General features: G+C 38.3%; 1 protein-coding gene across 2 annotated transcripts in view; it reads right to left on the reverse strand.

The window, feature by feature from the left end:
* edem3 (ER degradation enhancer, mannosidase alpha-like 3) overlaps window positions 1–14,453 on the reverse strand; it is a 71,091-nt gene that overhangs the window by 36,939 nt on the left and 19,699 nt on the right. For both annotated transcript variants that reach the window (XM_048602043.1, XM_048602042.1), the window contains 8 exons: window positions 13,622–13,722; window positions 12,278–12,317; window positions 12,075–12,187; window positions 11,719–11,872; window positions 9,821–9,955; window positions 7,044–7,149; window positions 5,416–5,513; window positions 1,888–2,013 (listed from right to left, as the gene is read on the reverse strand). In XM_048602043.1, coding sequence (XP_048458000.1) covers window positions 1,888–2,013; window positions 5,416–5,513; window positions 7,044–7,149; window positions 9,821–9,955; window positions 11,719–11,872; window positions 12,075–12,187; window positions 12,278–12,317; window positions 13,622–13,722 — 873 coding nt within the window. The remainder of the gene's footprint in view (window positions 1–1,887; window positions 2,014–5,415; window positions 5,514–7,043; window positions 7,150–9,820; window positions 9,956–11,718; window positions 11,873–12,074; window positions 12,188–12,277; window positions 12,318–13,621; window positions 13,723–14,453) is intronic.

A 14,453-nucleotide genomic window follows, 5' to 3' on the forward strand; every position in this document is an offset into this window, starting at 1 on the left:
ATATTGAGTGGCAAATTAGGTGGGAAATCAAACAGTGTTATAAAGCAAAATGCCGAAACATTGATTAAAAACGGAGAACGCTGGAAAAGTCTGACAGGCCCGGCAGCAGCTGTGGGGAGAGAAAAGAAAATCGTAACAAAAGGTCAAATTGGAACATTAATATTGCTCTTATTTCCTGACCTGCTGAAGGCCTCCAAATGTTATGCTTTTACTTCAGATTTCCTACATCCATTGTATTTTACTTATGCAAGTGTGAAGCTGCTGTTACCTTTGATATTAAAATCAGAGAATATATTGCAAGCTACAAGTGCTTCCAACTCTGCATTACTTTTGTATCTGATAACATCTTAGACACAGCATAATACTTGCACTGCCTGATGTGATACTTTCAACTGCCTGAACACCACACTTAAGTGTAATTGAAGACACTTTCAGGATGTATGCTTCAACATCAGCACAAAATAACAATAGAGCTATTGAAAACACAAATTTCTCATAACTGGCACAAAGGTAAGATGGGCCAGATAAAACATATAGGTGAGTTGACCACAAGCATTGACCTGGTTCTGTTATTTACTGTGTTTTTTTTAAAAAAAATGATTCTTTCATGGGATGTGATTGACATTGATTAGGTTAGCACTTAGTGTCCATATCTACTTGCCGTTCAGAACACGATGGCGAGCTGCCTTCTTGAACAGCTGCACTCTTTGGAAGGGATTACGTGACAACAGTTGCCTGACTGTCTTACCTCCTTGGAGCAAACACATTACCTAACCAACAGCCTGGCAGAAATCTATTTGTTCTGAATGACCTTGCTTTGTCCTCATTTCTCATGAGTAACTCTAAATGTGAAACCTTTCTTACCCATGTAACCAACAGAGTTTGGGGTTCATATAGTGCATTGGTCAAAGACTACCCCATGGAATTTCACCCACAGATATTGGCCACCAAGCTAATTTATGCTAAGATTCATTTAATCAGCATGATATGAAACAAGGGCAATTATTCACTTAGATGAACAGCCTTTCAATTAATGGTTTATCTAAGGTTACATTTGCACTTGATATTAGTCTTTTGTGACATTGCAATAATGGAGGAGACACACTACACTGACAATTAGTGAGATCACTGATGAATTTATTCTTAAAACATTTTAGCTGCCAGATTTGTTTGAGACCAGGATTTTTCTTTTAGGAATATATTTCTATGAATATATTTCTCAGCGCTGCCTTTTTTGGTTACTTACCATATTCATAAGATATGAATAATATTGTCTGAAAGTGGTAGAAGCAGAAATCCTCATAACATTTAAGTAGTATTTAGAAGGGCACTTGCGATGCCAAGGCATAGAAGGCTATTGGCCAAGTGCTGGAAAAATGGGATGAGAATAGTTAGATGCTTGTTTTAGACTAGTGCAGACTTGATGGACCAAAGGGCCACTTTCTGTGCTGCACACTTCCATGACTCTATTGCAAATGGATCATCTGTTACAGGCTCTATCAATGCTAATCTCACATCACTTAAAATGTAACTCTCGTTTCAACGTCCTCTCTCTGCAGAGAAGCAGCAGTTCTAAACTCATTAACTCCTATTATGTGTAATTGAGGTCCATTAAAGTGGACAACATACTACAATTTTACAGTAGTCAATACTTAACAACTGTCTCGTGAGTTTATTTTAATATTTATGGTAAAAGGTCCTTGTGGGTCAGCATCATATTTGACTATTTGTGTAATTTTGATCCTGATAACAGAAGGATGAGTTATTAAGCTAATTTTCCCTTCTCATAATGTACCAGTGTTAAAAAAATTTAAAATAAAAACTTTAATCAGCAATATGTACAAGACTCAAAAAAAAAAAATTCTTGACAGAAGGAACAAACTTTACCTGTAAGCCTGGGAAAAATGCTAGCAAAGCATCCATCCACGTCCGTGCATTCAGCATTGGCTTATGTATATGAACATCCAGCAAGAGTGGGGGTTGACTTATATACTTCATGATAGCAGCATAGTGCTAGACGGAAAAACCAAAGATTACAATATTGCCACCCCGGCTCTGGTATATTTACAGAATGAGACTATTCAGCTGAAATATTTCACCTGTGTTTTTTTGTTCTAACTCTACAAATTAATACAAATTAAACTAAAATTAAAGAACTATTTTAAATATGGGTAGCATAAATATTTTAGTCTGTAATGCCACTTGTTTCTAAAATATTGAACAAACCCTTTACAGGTTCAAACTCACAAACATCTTATATAACATGTATCACGCAGTTGGTCATCTCAGTAAGTATGAGCTGGTACTGTTCTAAATATTTAACTTTCAAGATGTACCCAAAATAAGGATATAACAAATACTGTAAATACAGTTAATTTGCACAGAACGGTTTAAAAGAAATAATCATAAGAACAAATGTTCCAGCGACAATTCTCAAATTTTCCAATGAACATACTTTTAGTTACCCGATTTACATGGATTTAACACTCAAATATTCTACATTATGCAAGGATTTGCTATTGTTGCAACTAAATTGGTCATGCTAATAAGACCAATAAAAATGACCTTCAATTTACCTACAGTTTGCAAACTAATATCTTACCTCAGCTATTTGGAAAGTTTAGCCACATTTTTGTAACAACCTCATCAGTAAATAACTGGAACATATTTGGTTTCAATAGAGTAAATTAATAGTTTGACCTTAATAAACATATTTATGGATTTACTACTGCAGAACATATCTACGTGAACAGTGGGATGATAACACATGCTTTGAACACGTTACTGCTGATTGCAAGACTGGGGCCACAGTGAAAGGCTATGTCCTGCCTGCATTTAAAACTACGTTCTTACTTTCTCCGCAGGGGAAACCTGTTCTCTGAGCTGCAGTGCGGATCCAATGCTGAGGCAACTAGGGATCTCTAGTGGCAAGACACAATCCTGGCAAAGCTATGCAAGACCATAAGACTTGGGCCAGACATTAGGCCATTCAGCCTATCAAGTTTGCTCCACCATTCAATCATGGCTGATAAGTTTCTCAACCCCATTCTCCCGCTTTCTCCCTGTCAAGGGGATCAAAGGTTACAATGAAGAACCTATCTATCTCCGTCTTAAATATAGTCAATCATCTGGCCTCCACAGCCTTCTGTGGCAGTGAATTCCATAGATTCACCACTCTCTGGCTGAAGACGTTTCTCCTGATCTCCGTTCTAAAAGGTTTTCCCCTTACTCTAAGGCTGTGCCCTTGGGTCCTAGTCTCTCCTACCAAAGGAAACATCTTCCCAACATCCACTATGTCCAGGCCATTCAGTATTCCGTAAGTTTCAATTAAATACCCCTCATCCTTTTAAATTCCATCAAGTATAGACCCAGAGTCCTCAAACGTTTCTCATTTGTTAAGCTTTTCATTCCTGGGACCATTCTCGTGAACCTTCTCTAAACACACTATCGGGCCAGTACATCTTTTCTGAGATATGGGGCCCAAAACTGCGCACATACTCCAAATGTGGCCTGACCAGAGCCATATAGATCCTCAGAAGTAGCTTTTATATTCAAGTCCTCTCAAAATAAATGCCAAAGTTGCTTTTGCCTTCCTAACTACTGACTCAACTTGCAAGTTTACCTTGAGAGAATCCTGGACTAGAACTCTCAAGTCTCTTTGCACTTCAGACTTCTGAATTTTCTCCCTATTTAGAAAATAGTCCATGCTTCTATTCTTCTTACCAAAGTGCATGACCCCACACTATCTCGCGTTATACTCCATCTGCCACTTCTTTGCCCACTCTCCTAACCTGTCCAAATCCTTCTGCAGCCTCCCCGCATCCTCAATACTACCTGTCCCTCTACCTATCTTTGTATTGTCTGCAAACTTAGCCAGAATGCCCACAGTTCCTTCATCTAGATCATTAATGTATAAAATGAAAAGATTGTGGTCCCAACACAGACCCTTGTAGAACACCAACTGCCATCCTGAGAACGATCTTTTTAACCCCACTCTCTACTTTCTGCCAGAGAGCCAATCTTCTATCCATGCTTGTACCTTGCCTCTATCACCGTGGGCCCTTATTTGACTCGCAGCCTCCTGTGCTGCATCTTGTCAAAGGCCTTCTTGAAGTCCAGGTGGATAACATCTGTTGGCTCTCCTTGGTCTAACCTGCTTGTTACTTCCTTAAAGAATTACAGCAGATTTGTCAGGCATGAGCTCCCCTTGATGAAACCATGCTGACTTTGCCCTATTTTACCATGCACTTCCAAGGATTCAGAAATCCGTTCCCGATGTCACAAATGGAAGACATGTCCTTTTAGGACTCCCTTCAACTTGATGAAAGGCATTCTGGCAAATGTTCTTAGGTATTTTAAAGCTTTAGTTTGCTTTTAATTCTAGCTCCCCCGCAACCAGTTTCTCCAAACCCATGACAGGCCTTAAATGTCTTGACACTCCTACTGATGTAAAAGACTGCATTCCTGATTAGTATCTACATTGACTAGGAGTACCCATAAAAACCAAACAAAAAGCGTACGTATGAGCTAAGTACTACAGAATATGTCCAAATTTCCACGTCAACAGGTCCTGGTAGGACAAACGGGATGAACTCTCCTGAAGCACATTCAGGCAAACCACAATATCCAGATTCTAGTACAAATTGTCTCTCATGAAGCTGTAGTTCTGTTGTGACCCTCAATAGTAATGCTATTCTCAGAATTCACTTCTGTTGGAACCGCAAGATCTGAACCTCTGTACTTGCATAGCTTTGGTAATAAGAAAATCAAGGAAAAGCAATCATATAGATCAATTAGGAACATATTATGTTAAACAATAAGCGGAATATAAACTCTTGGACTGTGAAGGAAGCGGAGAGAGTTTTCTACAATAAATACAAATGAAAATGGTGTTGGTAGCAGTAGTTCGTAATCTACAGTGATTGTCACTTTAAACTGAGGAATGGCCAAATATATATTTCTAAAATTCCGATTTTGTCCCGCTCAAATTTCTGGATATAAAATCATATATTAAATAATTTATTATGTTACTAGGCATTATTGAAGCAGCAATTTCCAATGGCTTTCAAATTTGATAATTATGGCACAATGATTACCGTGAATCCACTGTCGATTGTCATAAAACCCATCCGGTTCAATAATATCCTTTAGGGAAGGAAACTGCCATCCTTAGCTGGTCTGGGCTACATGCGACTCCAGACCCACAGCAATGTGGTTGACTCTGAACTGCTCTCTGGGCAATTAGGGATGGGCAATAAATGCTCCCTAGCCAGTGACGCCCTCATCCCGTGAATCAATAAAAAAGAATTAAACACCACCTTTTGAGTAAACAGCTATATCCCAAGATAGGAATGCATTTTGAATTAATAAGAAACAAAATGATACACTAAGATAAAACAAGAAAGTAGAGCTTACAGTATTGAATCTCTGTAAGTAACCGTCATCACCAAGTAGAATGTATGCTTTGAAGAGGTACTCATAATATGAATCAATCCCAGCTCCAACTCCACTATCTGCAAAGAAAAAAAAATCAGTAAGATAAAATTAATTTTAATAAATCATGTTAAATAAAAGAAAATGTTTTGGCCTGAATAGATCAGCTCATTTGTTCCACCAAAATGTTCAAAATTGGCAATATCTCAATATTAAGGAACATATTAGATGCATTACACAATAACTTAGAAATTACTCACTATCAGAATGACTCTTACATTAAGTAAAGAGAGTTACCAATGGGAAGTGAGAAATCATTTTAAAATTCCAAATACAACCAGTTGAATAAGTGGTGATAACATCCAAGAAGGAGAATAAAAGGAGCACACTGAGAAATTATCAAGTCAGAAAATATTACGAAGCTAAAATAATTGTAGTACAGATACGGTAACTAATTAAGGCTGCATTGCTGATTCATTACCTATAATTAAACAGAATCTCTGCCTCCCTGAGTCAGTAGCACATCACATCATTTGTCCAGATGATATCAATAACATTCAAGCAAGAATACATTTACCCTTGAAAAAAAAGCTGGAAGGTCATGGAAAGATTCCCTTGAAAGGTGCAAAAATACTAAGGAGCCCTCACTAAGATGGTTATTGTATTGCTTCTTGGTTACAATTAAGAGGAAGCCTGTAGCTCCTGCAGACATCAGGGTGAAGAAATTAAGGTTTTATAAGATAATACTTTGGAGTAAAAGTAGGTCCTGTAAAGCCTACAGAATCACATTCCACTCTGGACACCACATCCTAAAAATACCTTTGTAAAAAGAAACAGAAAATCGACAGGTCCTATTCAATATAGAAATGGAATGAACTATTAGGAATGATGCCAATAATTCTGACTTAATTAAAACACAGAGCTGGCTTATCATGAAGTGGCTTATGCAATTAAGTAACCCCAATAGTACCGTAGGCATTTCAATTTTTGTAGTTGTGATTTTCTGCTACTTGTACATTCAGAGCACTGCAACATTCCTTCCTACATAAAGGTTACACCCGTTTCAATGCTAGGACAGCTTCTTCTCTTACACCAAAAACACGTCTTCTTTTAAACCTAAGATGTATATCGCCTTCTCTAAAATAACGTAATGGTATTCCAACTGTTATCTCCTCCTCCTAAATCAATGCTATCGGGTCTACCATTCCGACACTAACACCATGACATTCTGTCCTCTTATCCAAATTCCATATATATTCTCCTGTGACAAAGCTATGATTTCACCTCCAACTGTGCCCCGTTTTCACACAGCGTAAACAATTATGCATTAAAAATTCAACACAATCAATCATTCAGCAATGCTTTGAATTAAAAATACATGAATTGCACTATAAAAGATTAATTGAAATGCTGAGAAAACCACTTGCTAACATTATTTGGAAGATATTAGTCATTTCAAAGATTAAAATATTATTGTATTCATGGGGCTAACAATATCATAAAGATAGAATAGATAAATGTATTAATTCCCAGTGATAAAGAAATCTACCACATTAAAAATTGTTGGTATTGAACAGCTGGGAATCAGAAATGACAAAATCCAACTTTACCTCTGCGGACCCAGTCTCCAGTGTGGATATTAATGGTTGTTCCCACCAGGTTACTGTTACGCTGTCTTTTTTCCCACAAAAAGTCTAGGGCTTTCCGTGCATATTGCTGCATAAGAATAAGGAAAGGTTTATTACATATTCAAAAACAATAGGTTGTACACAGAGATAGTAGGAACTGCAGATGCTGGAGAATCCGAGACAACAAGGTGCAGGGCTGGATGAACACAGCAGGCCAAGCAGCATCATAGGAGCAGAGAGGCTGACGTTTCGGGCCTAGATCCTTCATCAGAAAAGGTTGTACACAGTTTTTTTTTGCTTCCCAACTTAACTTACAAATAACAGAACCCCATTACAGTCCTTGAATGAATGCAGAGATGGGGGAGGAGTCCTGTCTTACTATCTTTATTGAGCTTTTTGAGAAAGTGACGAAGATCGTTGGTGAGGATAGGACAGGACAGGACAGTGGATATCATCTATATGGACTTTATTAAAGCATTTGACAAGGTTCTTCATGGTAGGCTGGTTCTGAAGATTAAGTCACATGGGATCCGTGCTAAGTTGGCAAATTGTATATAAAACTGGCTTGGTCAGAGAAGATAGAGGGTAGTTGGGGAGGTCTGTAACCAGTGTTGTTCTGCAATGATCAGTGCTGGGACATGTTTCAGATGACTCAGAAGAAAGTGTTGGTAGTTTGATTAGTAATTTTGCAGATGACATGAAAACTGGTGGAATTGTGGACAGTGAGGAAAGTTCTTAAAGGATACAGTAGAATACAGATCAGTTGGAAATCTGGGCGGAGATATGACAGATTCAGTTTAAATCATGACAAGAGTGAGCTGATGCCTTTTGGGAGGTCAAACGCAAGAGAGAAAGTATACAGTTAATGGCAGGACACTTAGGAGTATTGATATACAGAAGGATCATAGGCTTCAAGTCCATAGCTTCCTGGAAGTGATAGCAGCCCAAGTAGATTAGATGGTAAAGGCGGCACATGCCTGCCTTCAGCAGCTGGAGCATAGAATATAAAAGTTGGCAAGTCATGCTGCAGCTGTGTAAGACTTTAGTTTGATGACATTTGGAGTAATATGTGCAGTCCAATACCCACACCATGAGGAGGATGTGGAGACTTGAGGGTGCAGAAGAGGTTTACCAAGATGTTGTCTAGATTGGAATGATTTAGCTATAAAAGGAGAGGTTGGACAAACGGTTCGTTTTTGCTAGAGTGGCAGAGGCTAACAGGCGGCCCAATAGAAGTATATAAAATTAGGACAGGAAATGCTTAGGACAGATAGACGGAGTCCTTTTTCCGCAGGATGGAAATATCAAATACTAGGGGCATGGGTTTAAGGCGAGAGGGAAAAGTTTAAGGGAAGTGTGCAAGGTACACAGAGGATGGTGGTGCCTTGAACACGTTTGGCAGGTAAGGTGCTAGAAGCAGGTACATGAGCAAAGTTTAAGGGGTATTTAGACAGGCACATGAATAGGTAGGAAAGAGAGGGATACAGACTAATTGTGGGCAGATGGGATTAGTTTAGAATAGCATCATGGTGGGCTGATGGGCCTGTTCCTGTGCTACTCTGTTCTAAGAATGCAGAAACAACTAGTTGAACTTTGTGGATTAGAACATGGTGGAAGAGTGTTTTGCCTTAAATGGGTAAAAATTGATCTTATTTTCTGCCCTTTCAAATTGATGTCCTGTAACCTGTCTATATTCTGCAATTAAACATTACTGTAACAATAATTATTATCACTACATTGTGCTAGATTTGCTATTTTGGATGCTATAGTGTTGAGGGGACTGTGGATGATAGAAGAATCAGACATGACAAGCAAAGAACCTTACAGGCAACAACGTTTAGGATTTCAAATGCACTACCTAACAGGGAAAGGATACAGATTCTTTAGTAGACTTCAAAACGGAAAAGGAAAAGTCATTGCAGGGAAATGGGAAAAGAGCCAAGGAGTGAGATTAATTAAATTGCTCTTCAAAAACAAAACAACGCAGATCAAATAAGCTAGACAGAATATTATAAGACATAGGAAACTGTGATCTGCCACATCACAAAAAATTCTGGCACTCTTATTAAAGAGACCAAACAAATTCTTGGTGTGACAACTGATACTAATTTTTTTGCAGCACGTACTTTGATATCTTGTACAAATAATTTTAGTTCAATTCTGACCATTAACCCACAGGTATTTACAAATGATTAGTTAGAATACAGTGTGTAGTTTTGGGCAGCATACACAAGGCTACGGAGGCTGTGGAGAAGAGATTCATTTTGATACCTGATTGTAGTTATGAGCAGAGCTGAGAGGACTAAGATGAGATGGGTGTTCAGAGTTATGAGGGACCGCAATAAGACAAAGAGACAGAAAAGGTATTTACTGTTGTAAGTTGGTGGGTAAAGAGTATAAATTTAGGATCATTAACAAAGAGCAAACATAATTTGGAGAGGATTTTTTTTTGTCAAAGACAGATGGGTGGCAGCAATTGAAATGTCCTGTCTGACAGATTCCATTGACGACAGTAAAGAGAAATAGTTAAGTATTTGAAAAACTAATAAAAATCTGAGAGCTTTGGAACAGTGCAAAAGAATGCAATAGTCCTTTCACAGAGTAGGCACACACGTCACAGGCTGAATGATCCGTTTGTTTTTAGGCAGTGAAAAATTAATAAATGGCACAGAGCTCATTTGCTTTAGATTCTAGATTCATTCAACGTACATTCCAAATAATAATTCCCTTCACTCCAACCACAGCAGATTACCACCCACCTCAAAAATTGGATCTCCAGAGAGTCTGCTCAGAGCTGCAAACTCCAGAATCAGGGTCCCTGCACAAGCTGTACAGGTGTCTGTCTCTGTACCTGTTTTAGCTTCAGGTCGTCTCAAGCCATATTTTAGATTGACCTGTACTTCAAAAAAAAAATGCAATTAATCAAAATGGAAAATTAAAGCATAGCACTAGACACGAAGAATCTCCAGATATTTAATTTTGTATTATTTTAATTGGTAAATTTTTACTAATATTAATACCAAAGCATCAGTCCCATTAGATCCAACATTTAAGATACTTTTGGTGTGCAACATAAAACAATGCATTGTAGTCACACAGAGATAGTAGAAACTGCCAATGCTGGAGTCGGAGATAACAAGGTGTAGAGCCGGATGAACACAGCAGGCCAGGCAGCAGCAGAGGAGCAGGAAAGCTGATGTTTCGGGTTTCTGAAGAAGGGTTCAGAACCAAAACGTCAGCTTTCCTGCTCCTCTGATGCTGCTTGGCTTGCTATGTTCATCCAGCTCTACACCTTGTTATCGCATTCTAGTCACAGAAGTGTTTCCACTAAATCTTAAAACCAAGAAATGGTAATGCTCGATTTCAAAATGTACTGACAAACCCTACATTAGCCTGCAGCAGTTCAAGGTGGTGGTTCATCATCACTGCCTTCTCAAGGGCAATGAAGGATGGGCATTAAGTTTTGGACCAGCCAATGACATCCATATCTCATGAATGAATTAAATGGAGATACACTGAGAACATTTCAAAAAAGTGTCACTGTTTAGATGCAGCACTGAATTATGGGTGACGGTAGTGCTGTGACTGGTCTTTGTAATTTATGACAGTTATGTAATGTTAGTTCAAAGAATAGTAGTTTTATACACTCTGTCACTCTTATTCTGGGTGCATTCCCATACCAACATCAATGGATAACTTTAGAGCAACTTTAAAAAGTATTTAAAAGACACTAAAGATTGAGAACTCAAGTAATTTTTAATAAATGGAGAGTTGCTTTCTAATGCCTGCTCAGCAATAAATGTTAAGCTCACTCCAGTAATGCAGTCATAAGGCCAATGAAAATGACTGTTACTCCTGACTCACTATTTTTAGAAGCTGCAACAAGTGTTTTTCTCCTAGCCTTGAGTGCCCATTGTGTCCAGGGTTGTGCAGGCTAGGGGCAGGGTTAAAGCTATAGAATACAGGGCATGGGGGTTCTGGGTGGAGTGCTTTTCAGGAGGGTCAGTGTGGCTCGATGGGCCTGCTTCCATACTGCAGGGATTCAATGGATTCTATGCAGCCTTACGCTACTGGAAGGACTCGGCTGGGATGGTCAACCATCCATCTCCCTTTCTTCCAATGCCCCTCCTCCAATTCAGGCTGCTTTCCAGACCTTTGGTAGTTTGGCTTTAAAATCTATTCTAATCTGACACACATTGTTCCCAGCTCAAAATCACCCTTTTGGATGGTAACAGATTTTGATTTAGCTGCAACAACCAGTATTTCTGTTCCAAGTGCAGTCAATTCCTGAATCACCCAACACAGTTAGACCTTCATATACATATACTTTTTAATCCCATCTTCATTATTCAAGCAACTCTTTTTACTTCTGTTGCAACAGAAGGCCATCTCCTTTTCTGTTCTCTCTTTCCTGTCTCATCTTTACACTCGTCATCCTCCATTTTTGTCTTTCACTCCCTCCTCTCCAGTCTCTATTTTTCCATCCTCCCTTCTCCATTTTCCGATCTTCCACATAAAATGTGCCCTCTAATTTCTACTGTTGGACTCAGCTTCGGTCTATTTATCCCCCACTCACTAGTTCCATTTGACCCGAAAGCCTTTTGGGAATCACTATTTGTATATTCTTGAATTATATTAAATGAAGTGTATTACTCACCCTAGGATAGGGAAGTCCACTGGTAGTGTTGAATGCTGGCAATAACCTGTAACCAAGTTCCTTTGCCATATCGAGTAGTTCATCATTATACCACTGCATCTGCTCACCTTGATCTTTCAGTATAAGAGCCATTGTATGGCCTCCCAGCAAACCCCTAATGGATAAAATATTTACTAGGCATCCAACTGGCTTATTCATGCATATCAATTCTTGCTTTCGATTTATGATCTAAGATTTGTTTTTACTATTATTCTTCATATTATTTCATAATGCAATCTAAATGTGCTGTGTTCTACAGAAGAAATGTAAAATAAGTAAAATAAATTATAGTGGCATCTTTTTTTCCAAGAACTTACCCAAGCACTCTAATATTGGTCTCAAAGACAGAGACTACAATATCATTATCCAAGTGAACATCACTTATAACCCTTTTCACAGCAACTTCAAACTCTTCTATTTGATTCAGCAGCTACAACACAAAAGCACACGAGTTTATAATATTTTCTAGCCATTCATCCTTCAGTCCATTTAAAATATGAGCAAAGTACATTTAACTTACTGCAAGGGTGTCCAGAGTATCAACTAAAGTCAAAGAAAACCTGAAAGAAAAAGTAGTACAGTTGATGCAAGGACGGAACAAGATAGTTCTAGATGCACAAGACTACATACACACGTTTTGAACCCAATATCCATTTAACCCATCTTAACACATTATTTGGAACTCTGTTTGTAGCTTTCAATTAAAGAAAACTTAAAAAGGAAAAAATAAATCACCATATTGAGTTATACAGGATCAGTAGTAGAACAGACTGACATGACTATAGGTTCTTATTTTTCTTGGTAAAAAACACAAATGTAAAATGTGATTTCCAAATCTCCAGTAACGTTCAGGTATAATTAGGAGGAGCTCCAGCTAGTTGTATCATGCACTGTGTAGCCTCACTAATGATCGCTAAAGGAACCAATGGTAGGTGCTCTAAAACAAGCAAAGAACAAAATTCCAGCCCACTGCTACACCATTTAAATTCTCCTGGTTTCATTCCTACTCTGCCAAATGCAGAATTGCAGGTACCCAGAAAAGACTTGCAAAAACCATTTCCCTATTGACGAATTTATATATTTTAAATCACCAAGAATTACATGGCTTGTACAACTCAACTGGGACTGTTTAGAGCTTTAAGACAAGAAAATATTTTGTTGCTTGAATGAAAATGGTTTTCAGATTATACATGCACAATCGAATGTGGCCCGTTTTTTATTACCGTCATCATAATTTAGTGTAAAATGAGCTCTAAATGTTATAGTTGTGCACATTAAAATGATTTCTTCAGGGTACTAGTAGTAGTTTTGAATTCCATTAAAAGCAATATCGTTGTTGTCGTTGAATAAAATACTGAGAGAACTCAGAATACTCTTTGCAACACCCAAGTCCAAAAGGTTTCAGGTTAGGTGGATTAGCCATAGGAAATGAAGGGTTACAGGGATAGGGTTTGGCGGGGGGGTGGGGGGAGTGGTTCTGGGTAGGATGCTCTTTGGAGGGTCAGCATAGGCTTGATGGCCTGCTTCCACACTGTAGGGATTCTATGATTCTACAACACCCATCTCCTGCAAGTCAGTTGGCCAAAGCCTAATAAATTTCAGTGGGTACTTCCAGAAACAAAAGAAGAAAAATAGTGCGGACTAAGGAGGCTCAAAACTGAAAATTTTCAAGTTAAATTGGTGCAGCTATTTCAACTCCTGTAGTTCCAAATTAATACTAACTTTTACTTATTACAGCATTCAAGATATATCAATTGTAAAACTCTGTCAATCTAAACAATGGATTTGCATTCCACATTTTCTTCAGCTTGTGTAAAAACTACTGTTGTGGTTAACAGCTAGAATGATTTAAAAGTACACTGACTTGCCAAGCGCATCATCCACATCACCACGACTAGGTTCCAGACCACGCACACGGCCACGACATGTCAGGGGCATTAGTTCATCAGCTGGGTAAGCATGTTCCTGCACAAATCCAAAAATTAAAGTCAATCTTTTTCCTCTCTAAAAATTGAACCATGTCCAAAGAGAAAGTATTCAGAAAGACTACATCAATATTTTCATCAATAAAAGGTATGCCATTAGACTTCTGTTCAAATCATACAATTTGAGCCTCTAACAAAAACTTTACAAGGAAGGAATAAACCCCCCCTCTCATTTTATCACTAGTCGAACCTAAAGCAAAAGGTCGAGCAGTGAATCTTGCCATGCATCAAGGCTCAAAATTTTTTTGGGGGTCTCTTTCAGGGGCTTTTTTTTATTTTCTCTAACTCATTTATGAGGAGATGCTGTCACATAATAATACTTTCTGTATTTCTGTTAGGTATTTGGACTCTCACAGAAGTAGACATCGAAGGAGATAAGTGACAGCATAAAATTAAAAGAAAGGGACAAATACATAAGAGCGGCTAAAAAGGATTATGAAAGGAAACTTGCTAGGGACTTAAAAGACAATAAGAAGCGATTTAAGAAAGTGGCTGCTTCAGCGTACTACTAGCCCACTGATCGGTGAGAGTGGGGATATATTAATGATCATGGGGAAATAGCAGACATGCTGAATGCTTATTTTCCTTCGGTATTCACAGCAGAAAGGATGATAGCATGCCAGAAGTACAAAAGAAATTAAAGAGTGTGAGGGACAGGTCTAAATGAAACTGGCTGAAGTAAGTCATCAATAATGGGAACACAATAGAACT

The sequence above is a fragment of the Rhincodon typus genome, chromosome 10 (assembly GCF_021869965.1).
Source record: "Rhincodon typus isolate 14 chromosome 10, sRhiTyp1.1, whole genome shotgun sequence".
NCBI classification, from domain to species: Eukaryota; Metazoa; Chordata; class Chondrichthyes; order Orectolobiformes; family Rhincodontidae; genus Rhincodon; species Rhincodon typus.